We start from the raw sequence: 25,718 nt of genomic DNA, 5'->3' as shown, positions 1-25,718 counted from the left end.
CAAATTAATACAAGAAAGAAACCATTTCTCACTTATCAAGTCAGAGGGGCTTTCTGGCTCTTTGGCTGGAGAAGTGGGTTTTCATGCCCATGTGGTGAGGACAGTTGAGGAGGGTAACTTTGTAATGCACACCATCAGGTGAGAAATGTTCATGTCTCTTTGCTCTATTAGCCCTATTCCCAGAGCTTTACCCTAAGTAAATAACTGTGGAAATATTAATGATGTTATTCATTACAGCATTATATATAATATAATATAATATAATATAATATAATATAATATAATATAATATAATATAAAACATCCTTTACAGTACTGTTATAAAGGCTGTGCTAATGACATAGTAAGTATAACAAACTTCAGATAATCTCTGGCATATCTGTACATAAATGATGGCTACTTTCATAGTAAACTTCAAGAAGGACCACTATCTAGCTAATAAAATTATATTACTGATAACAATATGATACATGATAAAGTAAGTTAAAAATCATGTGACAGGGTGTTGGAACGATGGCTCTTCTAGACAGCTGGGCTTGATTCCCAGCACCACATGGTGGTTGAAACCATTTGGAACTCCAGTTCCAGGGATTCAAGACCCTCTTCTAAATTCCAAAGGCACCGGGTATGCACATGCACACACAAACATGCAAGTAAAAACAGTCATACATGTCAGACAGTCTAAAAACAAGTCAATAAAGGCAGGTTGTGGGCTGCAGAGATGGCTCAGAGGTTAAGAGCACTGGTTGCTTTTTCAGACGTTCTGAGTTCAATTCCCAGCAACCACATGATGGCTCACAACCATCTGTAATGAGATCTGGTGCCCTCTTCTGGTATGCAGGCAGACATGCAGATAGAACACTGTATACATACAAATAAATCTTAAAAAAAAAAAGGGGGGGGGGCAGAGGGCAGAGGCAGGCAGATCTCTGTGAGTTCAAGGCCAGCCTGGTCTCCAAAGCAAGTTCCAAGAAAGGCACAAAGCTACACAGAGAAACCCTGCCTCAAAAAAAAAAAAAAAAAAAAAAAGGTTGTGATAAAGTATAAGGGCCCAACTGCATCATCACATACATGATGAACATTGTAGGCACAGTACTTGCCTAGACCTTGCTAAAAGCTGAGAGTTGTTTTGTCTGTGGTACTGGTTACTGAGTCTGCTCCTGCTAAGCACATGCTATATCACTGGCTACATGTTTAGCCCTTGGAAGAATTTTTTTTTTTAATAGAGTAAATCCTGAGCTGGAGAGATGGCTCAGTGGTTAAGAGCACTTGGCTCTTGCTGAGAACGCAGGTTCAGTTCCCAGTACCCAAATGACAATTTACAATCATCCTTAATTCCAGTTCCAGGTGATTTAGTATCCTCTTCTGGCCTCCAAGGGCACCAGGCACACATGCAGTGAACATACATACATGCAGGCAAAAACACTCATACACATAAAATATAACTAATAAATAAAATCTTCAAAAAAGCCGGGCGGTGGTGGCACATGCCTTTAATCCCAGCACTCGGGAGGCAGAGGCAGGTGGATCTCTGTGAGTTTGAGGCCAGCCTGGTCTACAAAGTGAGTTCTAGGAAAGGCGCAAAACTACACAGAGAAACCCTGTCTCGAAAAACAAAACAAAACAAAAATAGGAGCCAGGTGGTGGCAGCACACGCCTTTAATTCCAGCATTTGGGAGGCAGAGGCAGGCAGTTTCTGAGTTCAAGGATCTCGCTCTGTAGACCAGGCTGGAACTCACAGAGATCCGCCTGCCTCTGCCTCCTGAGTGCTGGGATTAAAGTCATACGCCATCATTCCTGGTCAGCCCTTAATAAGTATGTGTTATTCTGATAATGGGGAAGAGAAAAATGTTTTGGAAGAAACATTTAGTGGATGTTTTCCTGAAAGGTACTGAATTTTGGTAAATCAAATCCAATCAACTTGAAGAATATTGAGAAGGCTAGGTGTGAAACCCCATGCCTTTAATTCCAGTACTCTGGAGGCAGAGACAAGGCCAGCCTGGTCTACTGAGAGACGCTGTCTCAAAAAATAAGACAAGCCCTTTTCTCTTTCTGCTCTCTTCCCTCCTCGCAGTCTCTCCGTCTCTGTCTCTGTCTCTCCCAATAAAGCTCTAAAAGGTTTAAAAAAAAAAAAGAAAGAAAGAAAGAAAGAAAGAAAGAAAAAGAAAAGACAAAAAGACTTGACAAACAAGTCATTCACAGCTGACGTGGTGGCCCACACCTGTCAGCCTAGCCTGGGAGCCAAAGGCAGGAGGATTGCTATGGGTTCCAGGCCAGTCTGTGCTTCAGTGTGATGACTGTCCCAGAAAACAAGAAACAAAGAACCAACAAACACAAACTCAAAAGGCATTCACATAAATACATCCTTATCAAAAATAGTTATAAAAGGAAAGTGTCAGTATTGTAGACCAATTTTTGTCTCTTAGGCTTAAAGTGAGATTTTCACTCACAAGGCAAATCTGTGCCAGGCATGGTAGTGTACACCTCTGACCTCAGCACCTAGGAGGTCAAGACAGGAGGGGTGCTGTGAGTCTGAGACCAGCCTGGGCTGCACAGCAGGACTTCACCTCCAGACAAGACAAAACAGGAAAAGAACACAAATTTACGGTTTGGGTTTAAAGACAGATCCCAAAATGACTCCCAACGAGCAGGCGGGGCCATCTGTACCCTGCCAAGAGATCCTTACCAGTGTGTGTCTTCATGTGCTCATCGAAGTACTGCTTCATGTTGAAGTCCTTGCCACACCACTGGCACATGAACTGCTTGTGCCCAATGTGGATGCTCATGTGGGAGCGGAGCTGGTACTTGTACTGGAACCTCTCATCACAGTTCTGCATTGGACACAGAGGACGGGGTTGGCTGCCAAGCACAGAGGCGTCACTCCAGCCTACCCTCACAGGCCTATAGGTTCATTTTCATACTCAAAACACAAGCTGCTTATGGCAGCTGTTTGGATTTGCTATGTTCCTGCAGCTGAAGATAAGGGAAATTTTCTCAGGTGATTATCACTGGCTCACACTCACACTTTTCTGAATCACTGAGAAGAAAAGTCAGCTACTGCACATCACTCCCAAGCTAACCCAAAGACTCAACTGTGTGCTAATAGGACATTTCTCCTCCTAGCAGAGAGAACCCCCAAACCGGGTGCACATCTGAAGCTTCAGTGGTACCCAGCCTTGTGCTTTGCACCCGCACTCTGTTCTCACTGCTGCATCCTCAACACCCCCAGCTTTGGAGCTGTCTGCATGGCTTGCTCCTCACCTCACATCTGAAGGGTTTCTCTCCAGAATGCTGCAGGGAATGCACCTTGAGTGACATACTGCGCTTGAAAGATTTTCCACAGGTTTCACATGTAAATGGCATGTCTTTTGTGTGTGCTGTAACACAGAATACATTTATACTCAAAACAGTTCTACTAAAACACTCGGACTGGAAGGGACAGATGTCGTCCTAAGGTGTGGCACTTTAACAGAAATGTTCCAGAGGGAAAAGAAACAGCAGTGCTCAGGAGAACTCTAGGTGGGAAGACTGCGCCATCCAACCTGGATGTTTGAGACCCACCCGCTGCATCTAGTCTCAAGGAGTTAAAACTCACAGCAGTACGGTGGCTCTACATAGCCTGCCTACTGTGGAGCAGAGTACTTCAGAGAGCACCGCAGGCTGAGTGTAGAGGGCAGAGGGACTTACCGACCATGTGTTTCCGCACGTGAGCCATAGTATAGAACTTCTTTTCACAAATCTCACAGGCAAATTTCTTTTCTGCATATCCATGGACAATCTTGATATGTTCATGAAGGGACCAGAGCTTCTTGAAGGATTTGTTACAGGAAACACACTGAGCAGGACAAACAGAAAGAGCCTTTATTTATGGAGACTCCAGGAGGCCGTTCTGCCTCCTGGCAGATGAAACGGATCTACTTTAGATTTGTGGCCCAAGGTCAGAATCTTGACAAAAACTATTCCTCCATGGAGTCCACATTCCAACACCAACATATGTATGTTCTATTGTCCAAGATCCAGTTTTTAGATACTTTGGTAGCATACAAACAATGACAGAATCTAAGGCAAGATGTGGAAAGTTCCACTAACAACAAAGAACTAATTGCTATTACCACTTCAATGTTGCACTTATGAAAAGAACATTCACTTTGTTTGGCATACACACACACACACACACACACACACACACACACACACACATATGTATATATACACACACATACACACATATATGTATATATACACACATACATACACGCATAGATGTATATATACACAGACATACACATATACACATATAAATATACACACACATATGTAGCTGTTGTTGTTTACTTTGAGATAGGGTGTGTGTCTCACTATAGAGCCCAGGGTGGTCTCAACTTACTGTTGGCCAAGGCCAGCCTCAAATCATGATCCTGCCTCTATGTCCCAGGTGCAGGGAACACAAGTATACACGAGCATACCTGTTAGACCTTCAGGCTTGCTTACGACATAGACCAGCAAGCACAGCTGTCCCAGTCCAGGGTGCCATACAGTTATGAGGTGTTTACCAGAGAACAGAAGTAAGTTTGAAATGAGCATAAATAAAGGCGAGATATATAAGCATTATAGATCTGAAGACTATAACAACGTCCTTCTGCATTAGAAAACACATTTTGAAAAATTCTGTAACAAATGCTCAAGGTTTACCAACTTTCCCTGAATCTAATTTACTCTGTTGCCATTTCCCTAGACAAAAGCTAACATAACCTCTAACCACTGGCCATTTTCCTCCTCCTCTTTCATAACTCCAGACCTCCTCATATCTCAATGCCCAGCTCTTAAAACGATGGCTCATTAGCACCCTGGACTAGTAGGCATAAAGTATGACAAAATAAACAAAACACCACCAGAGAGTTCTTGACAACGGCCAGCCTCTGAGGGATAAACTTAGAGAACTCAGTTACTAAAGCCTTTTGAGTACCACTGCCCCTGTAGGAGAGAAGGACTCAGGAGCTCAGAGACATGTGCTGGCTGGACATTGCCCTGGGAAAGGACAGATTACCCTGTGAGCCTGAGGTTGCCAGGATTATCAGGAGCTGTACAAAGAAATTCAACACAAGGTTCTTTAGGAATGTGAAGGGTCTCCTTTATGAAAACTATTTCTTCATTTTTATTTATGTATATGAGTGTTTTGCCAACTGTATATACGTATGGTGTGTTGGCTGGTGCCCAAGGAGGCCAGAAGAGAGTGCTGGATCCCTGGAACTGGAGTTATAGACGGTTGTGAGCTGCCATGTGGGTGTTGGGCACAAACTCAGGTCCTCTGGAAGAGCAGTCAGTGCTCCTCACTGTTGAGCTGTCTCACCAGACTAGGAATGCGGAAGGTTTTCATTCAACAGAACCATACAACAAGCTCAAGAGAACATACCATAGTGAGGAAAAGCACAGACGCTCATAAGAACTGCTGTTTCTGTAACTTTAGCAAGTTCAAGTTTTTTAAAAGACAGAAAAGAAAGGAAGCAGAGGAGAAAAGAATAGAGAAAAAGAACCCACAAAACAAGTAGCTCCTAGAGACAGAAATGAGGAATGCCTTTTTAGTAAGGAGCCATGAGGAAATCCACATTTGACCTCTAGGGGGCAGCACTGTACCATGCTCTGCTGGACTGACCCTGCAACCAACTCCTGCTCAGGCACCTGCAGGGGAACACCGCAGAGTCTTCTTTTATTTACCCAGCATGTCTCCATCATGATACACAAGCCAAATCAGTGGATTTTCAAATCTCTTTAAAGGAAGCCACTGATTTCAGTCATTGATTAAAAACAATTGTCAAAGAAAAAATTAAAGGTGGTCACCAATATTAGCAGTTCCCAAACCAAAAGTATAACAATTTATCTTTTAAAAAGTCAGCTTTAAAATGGTAGATTATTATACATATGGAAACATACCAGACTTACCTTGTATGAATATACATTTACACACAAACATGCATAAACCAATATAGCTGCAATGCATTCAACACCTCTTAACCTGTCATAATACAGTTTTTCCAAGACGCCAGCCTGGTTTGAATACCGTATTCTGTCACATTAACAATACTGTACCACAGCGTTACGTAACCTACTGCCAGGTAAGCAACATTTTCAAACAGCTCAGCCTCTGTTTAAAGTTTGCATATTCCCACGAGCTTGCCTCTTGACACATTTAGTGTTGCCATCTCTCCACGGGTGAAAGGAGACTCACTGCAGGAGGTCTTCCATTTCCACAGGTCTGAGTCATTACGGTTCCTGTCCCGTCAGCTGCGCTAGCCTCTGGCATCCTTTTACACAGAAAGGAACCATTCTCTACTCCTGACCTTCACTCAGTGTCCCCCACCCTGACTGAAGATGCAGAGTGGATTATCTCACGGGTCCTACAGCAGTGACTCAGTGTAAAGTTGGCGCTGACTTACATCCCAGTCAGTCATCTAGAACAGACCCCCCTTCCAGTGGACCTGGGTTCCCACTAGTCCAGCGTCAGGGAAGTGTAATACTTTTGAAATACAGGATTAAGCCTTGGTTTTGAAAAAGACCCAAGCGGCAGCGTCTAAAACGAGAAATTGGTGAACTCTGTCCCTTCAGCCTCTATTGTATTTATTCTCTTGGGCAGACACCAGATGACTCTGAACAGCCAGGCTCTATCCTGGAAAGTTTGCCCTCTCGGTGATGAGACCTACCTGAATGTTTTTTTCACAGTCTGTTTGCTGGTGAAGGGACAGCTCACTTTCCAGGACAAACTTCTTGCCACATTTATCACAGATCTGCATGCGCCTGTGAGTAACGTTCATGTGCTTCTCCAGGTACCAGCGAGTATTAAACACCCTGGGGCACTTCTCACAGGTCAGAGTCTCTTTCTCTTCACACTTAGCTTTCTGGACTGGTGCTTTGGGCTCCTTGGCGGCCCGCTTCTTCCGCTTGGGTAGCTCTGCACTCTTCCTCCGGCCTCGGGTTGTGCGAGGTGTAGGGGAAGTGGTCGCTGCGGCAACAGAGGCAGTTCTCCGGGTGCGCCTTTGTGTAACCCTGACTTTCTCCACTCGCTTCTCCTTTTTCTTCTGCCGCCCGTTCTCTCCGTAGTCATTGCTGTCATCTGTGGCCTCCTCCTCGCTCTCTTCCTCTCCTTCCTCGCTGCTTGTCTTAAGAACAGGAGTCTCTTTGGACTGAGAAGAGACACCCTTTTCCCCTTTAGATACATTTAATGTTTGATTATTAAGGTTTACCTCCACTATGATCTGCTCCCTTTTGTAAGAGACCTCCTCCTCCTCTTCCGTGTCGTCAGAATTCTCCCGGTCTTCCTTGACAGTGTGCACATCAGACACTGCCCTTGTCTCCCTGAAAAATGGCTGTTCCTCCGTCTCGTGGAGATGCGGTTTGCTCATCTTGGTGTCTACTAGCACAGAGTAAGGGCTTCCAGACTCTCTTTTGTACACTTTGGTGGACAGGTCGAGCTCCTGGCTGGCACCATGGTAGAAGGTGGGTGGCGCCTGACCCCGACGGCTCTCCTCCTGTGCCATCCCTGCTGCATGTGCTGCGCAGTCCGCAGCCAGCTCCTCACAAGGACTGGCTGTGTAGCTCATTGGGAAGTGGCCCAGTTTATGAAGCAGTTCACACTACAGAGAACACCTTGAAAACAGGGCAACCAAGCCTCCAATCTTTCTCCATCCACAGAGAACCAACCACTCAGGTGGAAACAAGAAACCCCTGGAGCCTGTGTGCAGTTCCTTCAGCCACAGCACCAGCGTCTAGGTCAAACCTGGCTGATCTTATGGCAAGAGCAGAGAGCACGCCTGACTCTCCTCCCAAGACAGCTACAAGGGACTTGGAACGTCTTATCTACAAAGAGAAAGAAAACAGGGGGAAAATTACACCACCATTTCCTTCTTAGGCCCCGTGTTTCTCACAACATACAAAATTTAAAATCAAACTCCATAAACCATTATGTGTTATACTCTTCAAATGGTTTGGATGGTTGTTGTTGTTGTTGTTGTTATTATTATTATTATTATTATTATTATTATTATTATTATTTTCAAGACAGCTTTGCGCCTTTCCTGGTACTCACTCTATAGCCCAGGCTGGCCTCAAACTCACAGAGATCCGCCTGTCTCTGCCTCCCGAGTGCTGGGATTAAAGGTGTGCACCACCACCACCCGGCTTGGATGGTTATTATTTTACAGGCTGTGTGAGTTCCCATTTTCAGTCAGAATGTACATTCTATCAGCCAAGAGACATATCTGTTACATTCATGCTAGCACATAACAAGTCTTCAATGAATAAATACCGACTCCTGCATCATGTCTGCCGTGCAGGATGTCACAGGACCTACTGCTATAGGTCTAGGGATACAAGAGGCCATGGGACACTCAAAGGACTCCTAAAGGCGCTTTCCTTCAGCATCAGCCACCACACGAACCAGAGGGAGAAGGTGGTAACATGAGCAATGTGGAGCATGGAAATAAAGCAGCTAACTGGTATGATCTCAGAAGACTGCCCTGGCCTCCAGGAACTAGGAGTGAACTGTAGATAGAACAGTCTTCAGGCCTGTCGGAATAGGGCCGAAGCATTCCGACATGGGTGGCACAGCTCACTGGATCCGCTCAACAACTGGGTGGTTTTTCATGTGTCAGTTACGGAGAAGTCAAAATTCTGAGAATCAGTAACCACTAGGTCGATGTGGTTCTAAGAAAACTAAAACCATCCATTAAAAAATCAGAAGGGCATCATCCGATTTGATGGCAGCATGCCTCCTGGAGCTGTTTAGCCAGCCAGAAACAGCTGAGTCCAATGACTAACGCTGAAGGAGCCGCCCGTCAGGCTGACAAACGGAGGAAGCTGGAGTTTACTGAATGCCTGTCATGTGGTGGGCACTGGAGAAAATTCTATTACTATCTACTTCGTACCGACTGCAAAACTTTGGGGTTGATTTTTAGTTAATTAAAAATAAGTAAAGCTTATTATTTTTTTCCTTCTTTTAATTAAGACAAGGGTCTCACTATGTAGCCCTGGCTGTCCTGGAGCTCACTACGAAGACTAGGCCACCTTGATCCCAAGTGCAAGGATTAAAGGTGTAGCCATCACTTCTGGCTTTTTCTTAATAAAATTGGTTCTACTTGCCTTAAAGAAATGAAATCTTACTATCTTTCTTAAAATAAAAAATAACCTTAATAAGAAGCTATTCAGTATGCTCAATGCTGAACTGCTATGTAACTTTAACAAGTGTAACAGGAGTCACCTATGCCTCTCTGACCTGTTCTAGATAAAACAACTCATAATATTAGGGAAGAGAAGGCATGGCCAACTTCATAAAGGTTCACAAAGGGACCAAAAAGTAGAGTTAATTTCTAACCTGAATTTTTATTTTCAATCCTAAGCTGTACCAACAATCTACACCTTAGTAGTCTACCAATGCAAAAAAATGGAGCCAAGGCAGCAAACTACAAAACTGCAAAGCTTGGCCAATTCTCTGGTTTATAAAATAATCATAAGGATTTGCATTTATACAAAGCACTCTGTCACATACTTGTTGAACATTTAAGTGCCTCCCAGCTGTTAGCTACTACAGGAGTTCTAACAAGCTAGCTAGAAGAAAACAGAGCAGAGTGGCTTCTAGGTACTTCCTAATGACTTGCAAGCACCAACAGTCTCCACGTTTCCACACAAGAACAAAACCAAGTATGTATTACTCATCACACATCCAGCTTAAGCAACTTTAACTTTCACCAAATAAAAGCCCCTTGGGCCAAAGATGCAATCAAATACTAAATAAGCTATACTGCAAGACCTATGGAATTCCAATGAGTGTTCAAAGCACTTTCTATTATTCACATCTATCCACAAACATCATCTATAGGCAGAATTATGTTTTAAACAAAAGGAACTGTTTATTTTCTTTTTTTCTTTTTGTTTTTGAGACAGGGTTTCTCTGTGTAGCTTTGCACCTTTCCTGGATCTCGCTCTGTAGACCAGGCTGGCCTTCGAACTCAGAGAGATCTGCCTGGCTCTGCCTCCTGAATGCTGGGATTAAAGGTGTGTGCCACCACCACCCAGGAACTGTTTATTTTTAGGGTAAGGCGTTTTGTGTGTATTACTGAGATAGTAGTTTCTATTAAAATTCAGCACCTGTCAAGAACCAGAAGGAAACGTGGTGTGGCTCTGCCCACCTGTGTGCCCAGAAGGAAGGAAGGGATGAGAGGACAGGCCAAAAGACAGAGTCATTCTGACCTGTAAATCAAGTCTGATGTCAGGTACTGATGATGAGGGCTCAGTCTAGACGTGACCAAGGGTAGTTTTGTAGGATGCAATTTTTGTTGTTGTTGTTGTTTTGTTTTTTTGAGACAGGGTTTCTCTGTATCTTTGGAGGCTGTCCTGGAACTCGCTTTGTAGACCAGGCTGGCCTCGAACTCACAGAGATCCACCTGCCTCTGCTTCCCGAGTGCTGGGATTACAGGCGTGTGCCACCACTGCCCGGCAGGTGCAAATTTTTAACACAGTAGTCTATCTTTAAGATGGCTAATCAAGGGGCTGGAGAGATGGCTCTGCGGTTAAGAGCACTAGCTGTTCTTCCACAGGTCCAGGGTTCAATTCCCAGCAACCACATGGCAGCCGACAACTGTCTGTGACTCCAGTTCCAGAGACTCCAACACCCTCACACAGATGTACATGCAAACAAAACACCAATGCACATAAAAAAAAAAAAAGATGGTTAACAAAAAGGAAAGAAAGAAAACCTATGTAGAGAATGAAAATATATGAGAAATGTCTTCTTTACTTAAATAAAAAAACATAAATAAAACAAAACAGGGTCTCGGGTTGAGGATTTAGCTCAGTGGTAGAGCGCTTGCCTGGCAAGCACAAGGCCCTGGGTTTGATCCTCAGCTCAAAGAAAACAAAAAACAAAAAACAAAACAAACAAACAAAAAAAACCAGGGTCTCACTATGCAGCCTTGGGTGACCTGAAATTCTCTCTATAGATCAGAGTGGTTTGGAACTAAGATTTGCCTGCCTCCAGAGTGCTAGGATTAAAAGTATATACCATCATGCCTGGCCCTACAATTTTATATTTCACAAAAATTAAAAGTCACAAATACTTTAAATATTTCCCCTTTTTTGAGATAGGGTCTCATAGAGTCCAAGCTGGCCTCAAACTATGTAACTTAGAATGACCTTGAACTTGTTTTTAAAATTATTATTAATTTATTTGCATGGGTGTTTTTGTCTGTCTATCTCTGTACTGTGAGCACAGCTGGTGCCTGAGGAAGCCAGAAGTGGGCATGGGATCCTGTGGGATGAAGTTACGATGGCTTTGGGCCACCATGTGGGTGCTGGAAATTGAACCTGGGTCCTCTGGAAGAGTAGCCAGTGCTCTTAACTCCTAAGCCATCTCTCCAGTTCCCACCTTGAACTTCTGACCCCCCTCTTGCCACCTCTATTTCCTGAGCTGGGATTACCAGTGGGTGCCACCACTCCAAGTTTTAGGTAGTGCTGGGAACCAAACTCAGGTCTTCATATGTGCTGGCCAAGCAGTCTCACTATATAGCCTAAAGTAGCCTCAATTTTGGAATCTGTCTTGCCTCTGCCTCCTAAATAGGATTACAGGTGTGTACCACATAGCTTAAACACACACACACACACACACACACACACACACACACACACTTTAGATGTGTAGAATAGTGTCAAGAGATGATGGTGATCTATTATTTTCTTTCTAGTAAAAAAAAAAAAAAACTTTTTTTTTTCGAGACAGGGTTTCTCTCTGTAGCTTTGGAGGCTGTCCTGGAACTCGCTTTGTAGACCAGACTGGCCTCGAACTCACAGAGATCCACCTGCCTCTGCCTCCCGAGTGCTGGGATTACAGGCATGTGCCACCACTGCCCGGCTTCTAGTAAAATTTTTTGGCATCTCAAAAAGTAACACTTTTTTTTTGGGAAAAAAAATTCTCTAGTCTTAGATCAACAGGTATAAATAAATAGTTTAAAACAAAATTATCTGAACAGATGGGAGAGTTTAGTCCAAACCCTAACATACCCACAACATAACCAAAGGAAGATGAATGCTAACATGTCGCCACCTGTCTTTCCCTCCAAGCAAGCCTACATACAACTCTTCTTAGTAGCAATTCTACTACTGTAAGAGTATCTTCAAAATTAAAAATCATCTCTCCACCCCCAAAAACGAGCACAGAAAATTTCATATGCAGTTTCCAGGTTGCTTCCCACTTCTAAAAACCTACCAATGAGTCCCTAGAGCCCCAAGCTTCAAGCTAAGAAAAAAACAGATTTTATTTTCTTATCTATAGTGTATATTTAGAGAAAGCATATAAATTGAATTTTTCTGTCTTTCCCCCTTAGCTCCCTACCCACTTTTCTTATTTCTCCAGCACATATATGGTTCAGAAATGAATTAACAGGGACTGGAGAGATGGCTCAGCAGTTAAGAGAACTGGCTATTCTTCCAGAGGACCAGGGTTCAATTCCTAGCACCACACGGTAGCTCACAACTGTCTGTAACTCCAGTTCCAGGGGATCGGACACCTTCACACCAATGCACATACAATAAATTTAAGTAAATTATTAAAAAAAGAAATGAATTAACAACAACATAAAAGGAGACCAAGTTTGAAGTCGTATACAGAAAGTTTAGCACATGGTTTACAGACGTCAAGCAGGAAGCCAAGTACAGCCTCAAGAACTTATTGTGTACCCCAATATGCTACCTACCCAGGTCTATGACCCCAGACAAGGGGGTTAACTCTCATCCATTCTCAGGGTGCTCCCCCAATGGCTGTTGTGAAGATTGAATCCAACTTCACAGGCCAAGTTTCTGTGTTATACAGAGGACTGGGTGCTGGCTCCCTTTCCAATTCTGAAGAGGTTAGAAGTGTGAATGGCAGATCAGAGGTTTATGTACATAGCATGCTGCATACCCTGTTACATAGTAAACGAGAAGAAGGTAAAAGTAAGGAAAAGGGAAGTTAAAAATGAAAAGGTAAGGAATAGGGAAATGGTTCAGTCAGTGAAATCCTTGACAAATAAGCCTAAGTTCAATCTCTGCACCCTTGTATACAAAGCTAGACATAGTAGTAGATGTCTATAATCCTAGTACTGGGGATGCAGAGACAGGACCTTGGGACTTGCTGGACAGTCAGTGTAGCCAAATCAGTAATTTCCAGGTTCAGTTTCTCAAAAATACAGTGGACAGCAGTTAGTGGAGAGACCTGTCATCAACATCTGAGTGTCTACATGCATGGGCAAATACACACAAACACAAAGTGAAAGCCACTGGTAGAAGCCAGCATATGGAAAGTAGGAATGACCAGCCTAAGGTCATTCATGCTAAAAGCAAGTTCACACATAGCCTGCATTCCAGGAGATCCTGTCCTACCCCACCCTTGAGACACACACACACAGACACTCATCTCACTCACTTCCCTCTGCGTGTATCTGCTTCCTGGCTGCTGACACCATGTGACTAGCCAGGCAATATCCAGCTCGAAAACTTTCCATGCCAGGATGAACTGTTTTCTCTCCAACTTAAGCCAGAACAAACATCCCTTCCTTAAGACGTTTCAGTCACTGCTTTGGTGAGAGAAAAGTAGCTGGCACAAAGAAGGTGTCAATAGAGAAGGGGGCTCTTGCTGTGACAAAGCCTGACTGTGTTGTTCACTGGCCCTGGCAACTGGCTTGGGAGAGGAATGTGGAAGAGGTTGGCACTGTAGGCTGAGAGATCCTAGAATGCAGTCTGATGGCCAGTCTGATGGGAGTCTGGAGGACCAGTATGTCAATGCAACCAATGGAGGTCTGGTCTAGGGGAACTGGGCTAGTGGCCTTTTGTGTTACATTCTGGCAAAGAATTGGCTGCATTCTTCCCATGTCCTGAAAATCTGAATGAGACTGAACTCAAATTAATGAACTAAGTTGTTTTGATAAACAAATTTTAGACAGCAAATATCCAGGCTGTGGCACAGTTACTGCTTACTTCTCTTAGTCACATCTACAGTGAGAGAAAGCAGAAAAAATATGACTAGCGTATTACTTGAAAAGAGCTGTGACTTTAAGGATACAGACAAGACAGGTGCAGAGAAAACTGTTAAAGAGATTAACACCAAGAAGAGCAATCTTCTTAGGAAAAGTGTTCCAGGAAAGTTCCATCTGCAAGGTGAGGCTGGAACTGAAATTGCTGAAGAGCAGTCTCTACTCTGGGAAACCATCTAGAAAATGCTTTCGTGGGGTCAGTCACTAAAGTGCACAGTAAGTGAAGCTTAATTTTCAGTGGAGACACCAGGATGCTGGAGATGCTAGGGTTGTGGGGTATCTACCAAGGAAAGTCACAGACAAAATGGGACCAACCCAGGACATAGGCTATGTGTGCTACCCGCAGCAGAGCTTGAAACCAGGGCTACCCAACATCACTGGAACTCACAGGATCCCATCCCAACTTCAGATAGTGTTTGTCCTACTGGGTTTCTGTTTTGTTTGACCTGATTTATTTTCTTAGGGAGGTTTATTTTGTGCCTTTGTATATTGGAAGTAGGTAACTTAGTTTTTACTTTATAGGCTCACAGTTAAAGCATTTATTTGAATCTCAGAAGAGAGTCTGGACTTGGGTTTTTGAACAAAATTATGATCTTAATACTTTGGGAACTTTTACAGATGAGTGAAGTGCATTTTGCAATATGAGATAGACATAAACCTTTAAGGAGGAGTGGCGAAGTAAGGCTTAACAGTGATGTGTTCAGATGCCAAACTAACAAGGTGACAATTAATCTTTACTGCCAACTTGACTGCATTTGGAATCACCTACATCTTTGAGGACACTTTCAAGGAGATCCATCTGGAAGGTGGGTGACAACATCCCATGGAATGTGGTCCCAGACTGAGTAAAAAGGAGGACATCAGATGAGCAGAAACATTTATCTCTCTGCTTGCTGACAGCAGACAGTGTGGCTGGCCACCTCATGCTTCTGTTCAAATGCCTTCCCTACTATGATAAAATACATCCCTCACACCGTGGGCCAGACTAAAAGACGAAGGGAAAGAAAGGGACGAGGAGGAGGCAGAGGTGGTGGAGAGGGGAAAAGAAAAACTACAAATTGAACTTTATTAAAATTAATAATGTTTGTACATGAAAGGATGATTATCAAGAGGACAGAAGCAACACATAGGATCGGCAGCATATATTAATAAATCATAAGTTTGATAAAGGTCTGGTACCCAGAACATACAAGGAACTCTCACAACTCAACAATAAAAAGACAAACAAACAAACAAATGGAACCAGGTGGAGTAGTGCAGACTTCTAACTCCAGCTTTCAGGAGATAAAGGCAGGAGGATCAGCAACTCAAGGCCAGCCTAGGCTACAGAGCAAATCTGAGGCCAGCCTAGGCTACAGAGCATTCAAGGTCATCCTGAAACAAATAAGACCCTGCCTCAAAAGATAACAATATGGGCTAGAGAAAACAGCTCAGTGTGGCTTCTCTTGAAGAAGACCTGAGTTTGGTTCCTAGCACCTACACAGTGGCTGGCAGCCATCTGTAATGTAAGTTCCCAAGATCCAAAGCCATCTTCTGAATTTTACCAGCCACCAGTCACTTACATGATGCACAGACATACATGTGGGCAAAACACTCACACACAATACAATAATAATTTAAAATTTTGTAAATTTTTTTTTTTTACCAAGACAGGGTTTCCCTGAGTATCCTCAGCTATTCTGGAATTCCTCTGTGGACCTGGCTGGCCTTGATAGAACTCACAGAGATCCACCTGCCTCTGCTTCCTGAAATGTTGGGATTAAAGATGTGCGCCATCACTGCCTGGCTTATAATTTTTTTTTAAAAGGTAAAACAAGAGTTGGAAAGAATATGGAAAAAGCATAAGCTCCATACATTATTGGTAAATATAAAATGGCACAATTTAAAAAACAGTTTGGTAAGTCCTAAGAAGGTTAAGCAGAGGCTAGATAGCACTGGCTGTTCTTCCAGAGGTTCTGAGTTCAGTTCCCAGCAACCACATGGTGGCTCAAAACCACCTGTAGTGAGATCTGGCGCCCTCTTCTGTCATGCAGGCATACATGGAGACAGAACACTGTATACATAATAAATAAATAAATAAATAAATAGATAGATAAATAAACAAACAAATAAATAAATAAGTGTGTGTGTGTGTGTGTGTGTGTGTGTGTGTGTGTGTGTGTGTGTGTATATGGTTTTTTTTCGAGACAGGGTTTCTTTGTAGCTTTGGAAGCTGTCCTGGATCTCGCTCTGTAGACCAGGCTGGCCTCAAACTCACAGAGATCCACCTGCCTCTGCCTCATGAGTGCTGGGATTACAGGCGTGAGCCACCACCGCTCGGTTAATATTTTTTTTAAACATTAGGCAAAGAGAGACTGGATGACCTAGTAGTTCTACTTCTAAGTACATATCTATGACTGGAAAACATACACTCATAAAAACTAAAACAAACATTCATAGGAGTGACATCCCTAACAGCCCTAAGTGAGAGTCACACAGATCCATGCTGGCTGGGGGAATGTGCACGACCATAGAGTCAAACAGTGTCAGGTGCCCAGATGCTGATGCTCAGTCTAACATGGATGAACCCTGAAAGCATTATACCAGATACAAACATCCACATCACTGCAAGATTCTTTTTATGTAAAATTAACAGACTAAGGCAATCCACAGACACATAAAGACAATCAGTGACCAGCGGGAGCTGCAGTTACGGAGATATGGCTATCACTGCTAGTGGACTCCAGCGCCAGTGAAAATGTCATGGAATTATGTACAGGTTAAATAGTCTTGTGAATACACTAACCACAACAACAACCACAAAACCAACACTGAATTATACATTTAAAATGGTTCTATGCATATCAATTATATCTTGAGGAAGGGCCTGAGATGCAGTTCAGTGGTAATGAACTACTTTGCCTAGCATGTATGAGGCCCTGGGTTCAATCTCTAGCATTGAAAAACAAATCAATAAAAATAATAAAAAATATACTGTCTGAACACAAACAATCCAAAGATTATATGAAAGGAACACAGTATTTCACATAAAAATGGTACTCTTGACCTCTTGGATAGTCCATCAAGTATAAACTAAATGACCAACAACAGCTGGGCCTGAAATAGTAGAAAATAACAGCTTGAGCAAAACCACCAAAGACAGGTCTCCCCCGGTGGATGCTGGGAAACCAAACCAATGGTGCCTTTCTCCTTTGGGAGAGTACAGGTGAACATAGAGGAGAGGCTGACACTGAAATCTAGGGTGTTACACTATTATTAATGAATCTTTTTTGAAGATTTTTATTATGTGTTGTGGGATATTTGTACACTGTGTGAAGGTGTGTTGCTGTGACTGGTGTAATAAAAAGATGAAGCCAGGCGGTGGTGGCACATGTCTTTAATCCCAGCACTCGGGAGGCAGAGGCAGGTGGAGCTCTGTGAGTTCAAGGCCAGCCTGGTCTACAAAGTGAGTTCCTGGAAACGCACAAAGCTACACGGAGAAACTCTGTCTCAAAAAACCAAAACAACAAAAAAAGATGAGCAGCCACTAGCCAGGCAGGAGTATACGCCAGACTTCTGGAGACAGAGAGAACTCTGGGAAGAAGAAGGCGGAGTCACCAGCCAGATGCAGAGGAAGCAGCATGGGCAGTACAGAGAGATGAGGTAATGAGTCACGTAACAGAACACAGATTAAAATAAATGGGTTAATTTAAGTTATAAGAGCTAGTGGGACAAGCCTAGCTAAGGTCAAGCTTTCATTAATTAATAATAAGTCTTTGTGTCATTATTTGTGAGCTGATGACCCAAAGAAAAATCTGACTACATTTATGTTTTGTGTGTCTAAGTGAATAATATATAAATACAGTGCCCGTGGATGCCAGAAGAGGGTGCTGAATCCCTTGGAGCTGAAGTTACAGGTGACTGTGAGCTACCCCATGTGTGTGCTAGAAACCAAATTTGGGTCTTTGGAAGAGTAGCAGGTGCCCGTAAGCATTGGGCTATCCTTGCAGACCCCAGAGATTAATGAATCATACATAATACTGGATATTACTATGTTGTAAGTGAGGTAACTATTACTGAAATTGGTGTCACTCAGCCTGGGGCATATATGTGAGACTACCCACACCTCTTTCTTCCAAACTTTTTAATTCTCTTCTGTTATAAAGGCAAACTATAGGTAAGATGGATTTATACAGCAAATATTTCCTGCTCAATCACTGCAGGTGTGAATGCACAAGTTTTGACTACTGTCCACACAAAGTCTAAGAGGAATATTTTACTTACTTATTACTGCTAATAAGTACTGTATTTATGTATGTATGTATGTATGTATGTATGTATGTATGTATGTATGTGTTTTTCGAGACAGGGTTTCTCTGTGTAGCTTTGGTGTCTGTCCTGAATCTCACTCTGTAGATCAGGCTGGCCTCGAACTCATAAAGATCTGCCTGCCTCTGCCTCTTGAGTGCTGGGATTAAAGGTGTGCACCACCACTGCCCAGCTATTTATTCATTTATTTTTCAGACAAGAGCTCCGTATGAACACTAGGAAGGCTGGCCTCAAACTCAGAGACACCTGCTTGCTTCTGCCTCCAACATGTACCACCACACCCAACTACTGTACTGATCTGAATTTTCACATGCTTAAAATTTGTCAGGAAGCAAACCCTATATACACAAAGTCAGTCATGATTGCCAATGATATTATTTAAAGGCGATGAGGGAATGAACTGGACATGATGGAAGGCTGTGTGAAGAGCCCAGGACCTGGCTGGGTTCTGAAGAATGGAGAGATCTGAAAGCAGAAGAAATTAAAAGATGTTCTAGGCACAGAGGAGACTCCGAGAAGTTCTTGATAAAGCAGTCTACTTAGGAACAGACAAGCCACAGGTCCACCCAAAGAAACCCAGGGGCTAGTAGAAGATATGGTTACCAAAGTAGAGCAGGAACAGAAAATGGAGGGTTTGGTTGTTACGGGTTTCTCTGTGTATACCTGGTTGTCTTGGAACTCACTTTGTAGACCAGGCTGAACTCAAAACTCAGAGATCTGTCTGCTATGGTGATATTTTATTTGTGCTGAAATGTGATTTTATTTGTATGTTAATAAAGAAAAGTGCCTGGGGGTCAGAGCAATAGCAAGCCATTTAGCAGAAGTCTGGCAGTGGTAGCATACGCCCTTAATCCCGATCACATGACAGGCAGATCTGTGTGGAGACACAACCTTTAATCTCAATACCAACCACAGAGACCAGGAGATCTGTATAGACAGGCAGAGATGAGGAGGTCATGTGGTTAGGTTTACAACCAATGAGAAGGCAGGATAGAAAGTCAATTAAAAAGACAGACACACAGGAAGTAGGTCTCTTTCTCAGGGGAAGGATGGCAGCGGCAGCGGGTGGTAAGAAGGCAGTCTTGGTCTCAGCTCTTAGCTACTGCTCTCTGACCTCTGGGGCTTTTAACTCTGCATTTGGCTCTGTGTTTCTTATTTAATAAAACTGTTCAGAATTACATCTACAGTCTGCCTCTGCCTCTTTAGTGCTAGGACTGAAAGCACATACCACTGCTGCCCAGCAAGATGATGTGTGTAATAGAGTTTGCGCCGGGGTTGGGGATTTAGCTCAGTGGTACAGCTCTTGCCTAGCAAGTACAAGGCCCTGGGTTCGATCCTCAGCTCTGGCAAAAAAAAAAAAAAAAGAGAGAGTTTGCGCATGTGTAAGTGTGGAGGTCAGAGGACAACTCTGTAGTCGGGCCTCTCCTTTGGTCTTTACCCAGGTTCCAGGGATCAAACTTAAGTCATCAGGCTTACACAGTAAGCACCTTTACCTGAGGAGCCATCTTGCCTGACCAGAGAGGGTTTTTATTTTAATTTTTATTTTCCGGAGCTGAGGATCGAACCCAGGGCCTTGCACTTGCTAAGCAAGCGCTCTACCACTGAGCTAAATCCCCAACCCCTCAGAGAGGGTTTTGATGAAGGCTGAGAAACAGAGACATTGAAGGTGGCAGAGAGAGCAATAAAGGGGAGATGTGTGAGAGAGATTCAAGGCAAGCTTGGGCAAGAGTCCAATCAGCCTGAGCAACCAAAGCAAGACTGTCTCAGACAGTCAGAAAGTCCACTTGCATATTTAATGGGAAAAATACAGGTGGGAAAGACAAGAAGTAACAATTTTATTACTTTGGAAGTAAGTTTTAGATTTAAAACACAATTATCTCATTCTACTTTTTGTATAGTGTATGAAAAGTTGGGGTGTTTGTTTGTTTTCAGACGGGGAACTGAGCTTTGTGCATACTGCAAGTGCTCTACAGCCACGCTATATCCTAGGCTCTCTTTTAACCTTTTATTAAGAGCCAGGGTCTATGTTGCCTTGAACTCACTAGCCCAGGTGGGCTGTGAACTAGCAATTCTCCTGCCTCCATGTCTGGAGCGCCTTGTGTTGGAGGTTGTCACAGTTCTGACTCAAAAATTGTTTATCCATTCTCATGCCCTTGCCAGGGATTGATTTGGAGGTAGCTCGATCAAGAGGTGGATGATGGGAATTGAGTGGAACTCTGCTGAAAGACTTCAGAGAATCTCGTGAACTGTCCTAAAAAGCATAAGCAGACATAGGCACCACTACTTCTGAACACCATCTTGCACCTGTGCTGGGAATTGGGCAAAGGATAAATCATATTAAGTTGGCGTGGCAGTAATGTGGGAAAATGGGTCTTGAATTTTATCACTGAGTCCATCCAATCCTTGACAAAGGCTTCTGGTTGATGACGAGGATAAACTTTCCTTATTTTCAAATTGCTTTAAATTGGATTTTCTATTATGTGAAGCTCAAACATCCAAGTTCATCTAATCATGTTTGTGAAGTAAATTAGACAATTCCTTTTATTGTTGCTAGTTTTTAATGATGGAAATAGAAACACCCCTTCTGGAAAAACCACTTGTCCTTCCCTGTCTTGTATCATCCCTCAAACTCGACCTTGGCCTGCTGCCTGGCCTCACGTTTCAGAGCTGGGTCTCTACAGACATCCTGATTGACACTTGTTTTGTCCAGGGGTTATCCAGAGTGCCTTGTGGGCAGGTGACTGTAGTTATAAAGTCTGACAAAAGACTTGATCTTTGATCTTTTGGTTATTTTCTTCAGGCCCATGGCAGCTGTCACTTTTCAGGGGTAGCAGTCAATTCTGGCCACCAGGGCATGGCTGTCAGGATGGTCTGAGGTGCCATCATCAATGTTCCTCATGATGACAGCTTTGCATCAAGAGTGGCGAGCCAGGCCCAGAGTTTCATGAACTTGGCCATTTCAACAGCAAGCAGCTGGCACCCAGAAGGGAAGGAAGGACACTTCTGGAGAACTGTCAAGTAGTCAGGTGGACAGACAAGTCCCCGAGTCAGGGAAAAATCAAAGCTATGTGTGTACTGACTGCCTCTGTTTATAATGACTTCAGAATTTTCAACTTTATTATGACAAAACTTTTGTTCAACAACCACATGAGTCTCACCCCTCAGCCAGAACTACATAGAGACTTTGTCTCAAAAAACAAAACAAAAATTTGAAAAATTCTAAAATTTAAAACCACTCTGTGATAGACTATAATGACTTTTGAAGTTGGACTGAATGCATTTTTGAATTATGATATGTTCAATTCTGGTTTAGTGATAAAATTCAAGACTCACTTTACCCCACTTTTCTGCCACGCTAACTTAAACATGCTCTGTTCTTTGCCCAGTTCCCAACATGTGTGCAAGATGGTATCCAGTTCCTGGATCATTTCTACAAGCCTACGGAGCCAGGGAGTAGAGTGTGGGAGTCTGAAGGAGAATGCTCCCACAGGCTCCTATATGTGAATGCTACGTCACCAGGGAGTGGAGCTATTTGAAAGGATTAGAAGGATTAGAGGTGTGGCCTTGTTGGGAGTGGGTCTGGCCTTATTGGAGGAAATATGTCACTGGGAGTGGGCTTGGACGTCTCAGAAGCCCAAGCCAGTCCAAGTGTGGCTCTACCTCTCTCTGCATATGGATCAGGGTGTAGCTCTCAGCTACTGCTCCATTAGCTGCCTGAATGCCACCACACTTCCCCCCAAGATGACACTGGACTAAACTTCTGAAACTATAAGCGAGCCCCAAATTGAATGCTTTCCTTTATAAGAGTTGCCATGGTCATGGTGTCTCTGCACAGCAATAGAACAGTCACTGAGACAGACTTTAAAATTAAAATATGACCACTTCAAAGAGAAGGGATAATCTCAAAGTCAAGACCAAGACAGCTTTTGATGCAAACCACCGCATGTTGCAGAAGCAGTAACCTAGTTTCGTTCTGAGTGGAGCATCTGCTGTCCTCAAGAGAGCTGTGACTTTCGAGCAAGATTTCCTTCATTACATGTCAGATAACAGGTAAAGCAGAGGGCCAGCAGCACACTTGGCTCAAGCTTCCTGTCTGGGGAAAAAAAGCCTCTGTTCATTATTCTTGACCTAACACTGAAATTGAGGCTAACAGCAGGACTTGTGATGACATAATGATTTTCTTAGACATGTGCATGTATGGGGAGGGGGGCGTGTAAATTCTTTTCGGTATACAGAATTATTCTTGCTTTATTCACAACTGCTCATGACTAACTTCAGCCAGAAAACCTGATATTTGAACATATAAAGTTTTTTCCACATTGCCTGTGTGTGTGTGTCTTTATATGGTGGACCTTATATCTCCATATATGTCTGTTTACCATGTGTGTGCCTGATGTAGGTGGAGCCCAGAAGCTGGGCATGATGGACGTCTATAATCCCCTCAGGAGGCAGAGGCAGGCAGATGTTTAAAAATCGAGGCCAACTTGATCTGCATAGTGAGTTACAAGTCAGCCAAGGCTCTCTCAAAAGGAAAGAGGGGGATGGCTGCCCCAATCTCCAGTCCTTAGAAGACAGCATCAGATCCCCTGGAAATTGAGTTACAGATGGTTGTGAGCTGCCATGTGCATGCTGAAAATTGAATACCGGTCTTCTGGAAAAACAGTCAGTGCTCTTAACTGATGAGCCATATCTTCAGACCCTGTTTTTCATTTGTTTGTTTTGTTTTTCGAGATAGGGTTTCTCTGTGTAGCCCTGGCTGTCCTGGAACTTGCTCTGTAGGCCAGGCTGTTCTCGAACTCATGGGGACCTGCCTGCCTCTGCCTCCCAAGCTCTGGGATTAAAGGTATGCACCACCACCTCCTAGCTGAATACTTTACTTTTTAAAAACTGTTTTTACCTTTTCATTTATTTCATGTAGTGTGCACTTGCGTGTATGCCATGGCTGGCATGTGGCAAGGACAAGTTGCCAGAGGGATACAACATAAGTCATCTGGTTTGGTGGCACCTTTACTGGCTAAGCCATCTCACAGGACCACTTTTCTTTGTTTTAAAGTTGCTTTGTCATAACAACCCAGTTCATGGCCAAACATAAAAGCAATGATGTGAACACATAGGAATGTGTTACCACACCTTGCTGTCTTCATTAATAATAATAATAATAATAATAATAATAATAACAAACCTTAAGTAATGAGAATTTTTGCTGTAATATCTTTAAATATAGTTATCTTCCTGAAACCAAAGAATTCTATTTTTAAAAAAAGATTTATTTATTTATTTATTATGTATACAGTGTTCTGCCTACATGACATGCTTGCAGGCAAGAAGAGGGCACCATTATCTCATTGCGGATGGTTATGAGCCATCATGTGGTTGCTGGGAATTGAACTCAGGACCTCTGGAAGAACAGCCAGTGCTCTTAACCGCTGAGCCATCTCTCCAGCCCAAGAATTCTTATAGTAGCTCAAACCATGAGAATTTCCTCTTTAAAAAAAAAAAAAAAAAAAAAAATATATATATATATATATATATGGGCTGGGGATTTAGCTCAGTGGTAGAGTGCTTGCCTAGCAAGCACAAGGCCCTGGGTTCGTTCCTCAGCTCTGGCAAAAAAATAAAAAATAAAAATAAATTAAAAAAAATATATATATATGGCTGAAAATAATCCTGAGCAGTTAAGAGCACTGGCTGCTCTTTCAGATCCCTGGATTTGATTCCCAACACCCACAAGGCAACTCATAACGGTCTGTTAACTCCAGCTCCAAGGGATCTATCTGATACCCTCTTCTGGTCTCTGCAGGCACCAGGCATGCATATGGTCCTTACATATATGCAGACAAAATATGCATACACATTAAAAAACAAATTTTAAATGTGCATGAGAGAGACAGAGGTGGATGGATGGATGGATGGATGGATGGATGGAGAGAAAAGAGTATGAATTAGAATGCTTCATGTGTGCACGTACCCTTGGATTTCCTGGAGATGGAGTTATAGGCATTGGTGAGCCACCTGATGTGGATACTGAGAACTGATATTCAGGTCCTCTGGAAGAGTCACAGGTCCTCTGCTGAGCCATCTCTCTAGCCCCTGGGAATTTTCTATCACTGCCTTTTGTAACATCTTCAAGAAATACAGGTAGAGTAGGTGATGAAAGTTCTGACTGTAGAAACATGGCTAAAGGAATCACTCCTTCCCTGACCTCACTCCTTAAAAACACACTGATCTAAGGTGGCACACGCCTTTAATCCCAGCACTTGGGAAACAGAGGCAAGACAACCTGTGAGTTCAAGGCCAGCCTGGTCTACACAGTGAGTTCCAGGATGGCCAGGACTACATAGAGACCCTGTCTCAAGAAACCAAAAACCAAAAAAGCCCACATACATTGCTCTAAATCCCACAAAGTTCCTGTCAAGTAATTATCCTTCATGGACTAAGGAGATGAAGACCCACTGGCTAACCATGAGTCAGGGGGCTTTGAGAGTGCAAACCCTTGTCCTGTATGTAACTATGGTGCCTGTTCTCCCCAAAGGTAAAACCCAACTAGGCACGCATGACCTTTTCCCTTCCTGTTTTTAAAAATGGAACTGAGAAGTAATGATGAGGGTATCTAGATTTTATTCATTTAAATTTAATTTTGTGTAGTGTATGTGGTGTTTGTGTGTGTGTGTGTGTGTGTGTGTGTGTGTGTGTGTGTGTGTATGTATGGTGTACGTGAGGTGTGTCTGTGTACAGATAGCCAAAAGAAAATGTTGGATGTCCTGTTCATTACTCTCCACCTTATTCCTGAGAATAATCTGGAGTCAGACTGACAGCCAGCAAACCCAGGATCCACCTGCCCCACCCCACCCCCAGCACTGGGGTTACAGGTATGCTCCAACACACTTGGCTTCTTACAGGGGTGCTGGGAAATTTGAACTCAGAGTCTCATGCTTGTATAGAAAAATGTTCACAAATGCTGAGATAACTTTCCAGCCCCTAGTTTTCACTTTTGTTTTTTGTTTTTTGTTTTGTTTTTTTGAGACAGGGTTTCTCTGTAGCTTTGGAGCCTGTCCTGGAACTTGCTTTGTAGACCAGGCTGGCTTTGAACTCACAGAGATCTACCCGCCTCTGCCTCCCGAGTGCTGGGATTACAGGCGTGTGCCGCCACCACCACCTGGCCACATTTCTTTTAAAAATTTTATTATTATTGTGTGTTCAAGAAATGTATATGTGGATGTACAAGTCAGGGGACAAGTGTGTGCGGTCAGTTTACTCCTTTACAGGCTCTGGGGATTAAACTCAGGTCCCTAAGGCTTTGAGGTGTCTCCCACTAAGCCCTCTCTGGCTGGTCTTCTCATTTTTCTTTTTTTCATTTCT

At 43.2% G+C, this 25,718-nt stretch overlaps 1 protein-coding gene across 2 annotated transcripts in view; it reads right to left on the bottom strand.

Moving 5' to 3' along the window:
- Znf652 (zinc finger protein 652) overlaps nt 1-25,718 on the bottom strand; it is a 54,494-nt gene that overhangs the window by 8,522 nt on the left and 20,254 nt on the right. The window contains exons 1-5 of one of the 2 annotated variants that reach the window (XM_036196527.1): nt 12,738-12,816; nt 6,699-7,851; nt 3,688-3,835; nt 3,262-3,377; nt 2,687-2,831 (exon numbers count right to left, since the gene is read on the bottom strand). In XM_036196527.1, coding sequence (XP_036052420.1) covers nt 2,687-2,831; nt 3,262-3,377; nt 3,688-3,835; nt 6,699-7,595 — 1,306 coding nt within the window. In that variant the 5' untranslated portion in view covers nt 7,596-7,851; nt 12,738-12,816. Of the gene's footprint in view, nt 1-2,686; nt 2,832-3,261; nt 3,378-3,687; nt 3,836-6,698; nt 7,852-12,737; nt 12,817-25,718 lie in introns of those variants that run through there. The other variant, XM_036196526.1, reaches the window with a different exon arrangement.

The sequence above is a fragment of the Onychomys torridus genome, chromosome 8 (genome assembly GCF_903995425.1).
Source record: "Onychomys torridus chromosome 8, mOncTor1.1, whole genome shotgun sequence".
Taxonomy (NCBI): domain Eukaryota; kingdom Metazoa; phylum Chordata; class Mammalia; order Rodentia; family Cricetidae; genus Onychomys; species Onychomys torridus.
This window is presented reverse-complemented; position numbering and strand designations above follow the sequence as displayed.